Source organism: Chaetura pelagica, unplaced genomic scaffold (assembly GCF_000747805.2).
Source record: "Chaetura pelagica isolate M959 unplaced genomic scaffold, ChaPel_1.0 scaffold498, whole genome shotgun sequence".
Taxonomy (NCBI): Eukaryota; Metazoa; Chordata; class Aves; order Apodiformes; family Apodidae; genus Chaetura; species Chaetura pelagica.
Window position 1 is genome coordinate 122,222 of NW_009954218.1, and position 986 is coordinate 123,207.

The 986-nt window shown below is 61.7% G+C and overlaps 1 protein-coding gene across 1 annotated transcript in view; it reads left to right on the top strand.

Annotated features, from left to right (window-relative positions):
• Window positions 1–224: 224 nt before the first annotated feature.
• Window positions 225–986, top strand: part of HMG20B (high mobility group 20B) — a 9,103-nt gene continuing 8,341 nt past the window's right edge. The window contains exon 1 of the mRNA XM_010003418.1: window positions 225–244. Coding sequence (XP_010001720.1) covers window positions 225–244 — 20 coding nt within the window. The remainder of the gene's footprint in view (window positions 245–986) is intronic.

Below are 986 nucleotides of genomic sequence, written 5' to 3' on the forward strand. Positions count from 1 at the left end.
CGCGGGGGGCGGGGGTAACGGGGACCCCTGTGTGGGTACCGGGGTGACTGGGAGCAGTGGGAGGGTACTGGGGTAACGGGGACCCCCTGTGTAAGTACTGGGGTGACTGGGACCAGCGTGGGGCTATTGGAGCAACGGGGACCTGCCTTGTGTAGGTGCTGGGGTGACTGGGAGCAGTGTGAGGGTACTGGGGTGACTGGGAGCAGAGTGGGGCTATTGGGGCAATGGGGACCTCCCTTCGTACGTAATGGGGTGACTGGGAGCAGTGTGGGGAGGGTACTGGGGTGACTGAGATGTACCCTTGTGTAGGTACTGGAGTGACTGGGACCAGTGTGAGGGGGTACTGGGGTGACTGGGAGCAGAGTAGGAGGAGTACTGGGTTCACTGAGACTGGGATATGGAGACCCCCACTTGTGTGGGTGCTGGGATGACTGGGACCTCCTCTGGAGTAGGAACCAGGCTCATTAAGATCAGCGTGGGCAGCACTGGGATGACTGGAATGAGTGTGGGGCCGTAGTAAAGTGACTGGGACTCCCGTTGTGTAGGTATTGGGGTGACTGGGATCAGTGTGGGGGGTTACTGGGACCTGTGTGTGGGGAGTATTGGGGTGACTGGGACCTGCTTTTGAGTAGGTACGGGTGGCTAGGACCAGTATGAGCAATCCCATGGTCACTGGGAGCAGTGTGGGGGGTCCTGGGCTGACCTGGACACGGGGGTGACCACCTCTTGGGTGGATACTGGGGTCACTGGGAGCACTGTGGGAGTATTGGGGTGACTGGGACCTCCTCTAGTGGTGTCACTGGAACAGTATGGGCACTGGGATGTCTGGGCAGCACTAGAGTCAGTGGGTCCCCCCTTTGTGGGGAGTACTGGGGTCACTGGAAGCGGTGGGGGGGTTCAGGGCCATGGGGACCCCAAGGGTGGACGTTGGGGCCACTGGAAGCGGCCACTGGGGGGACTGGGAGGCGTGAAGGAGGGGGACGGGG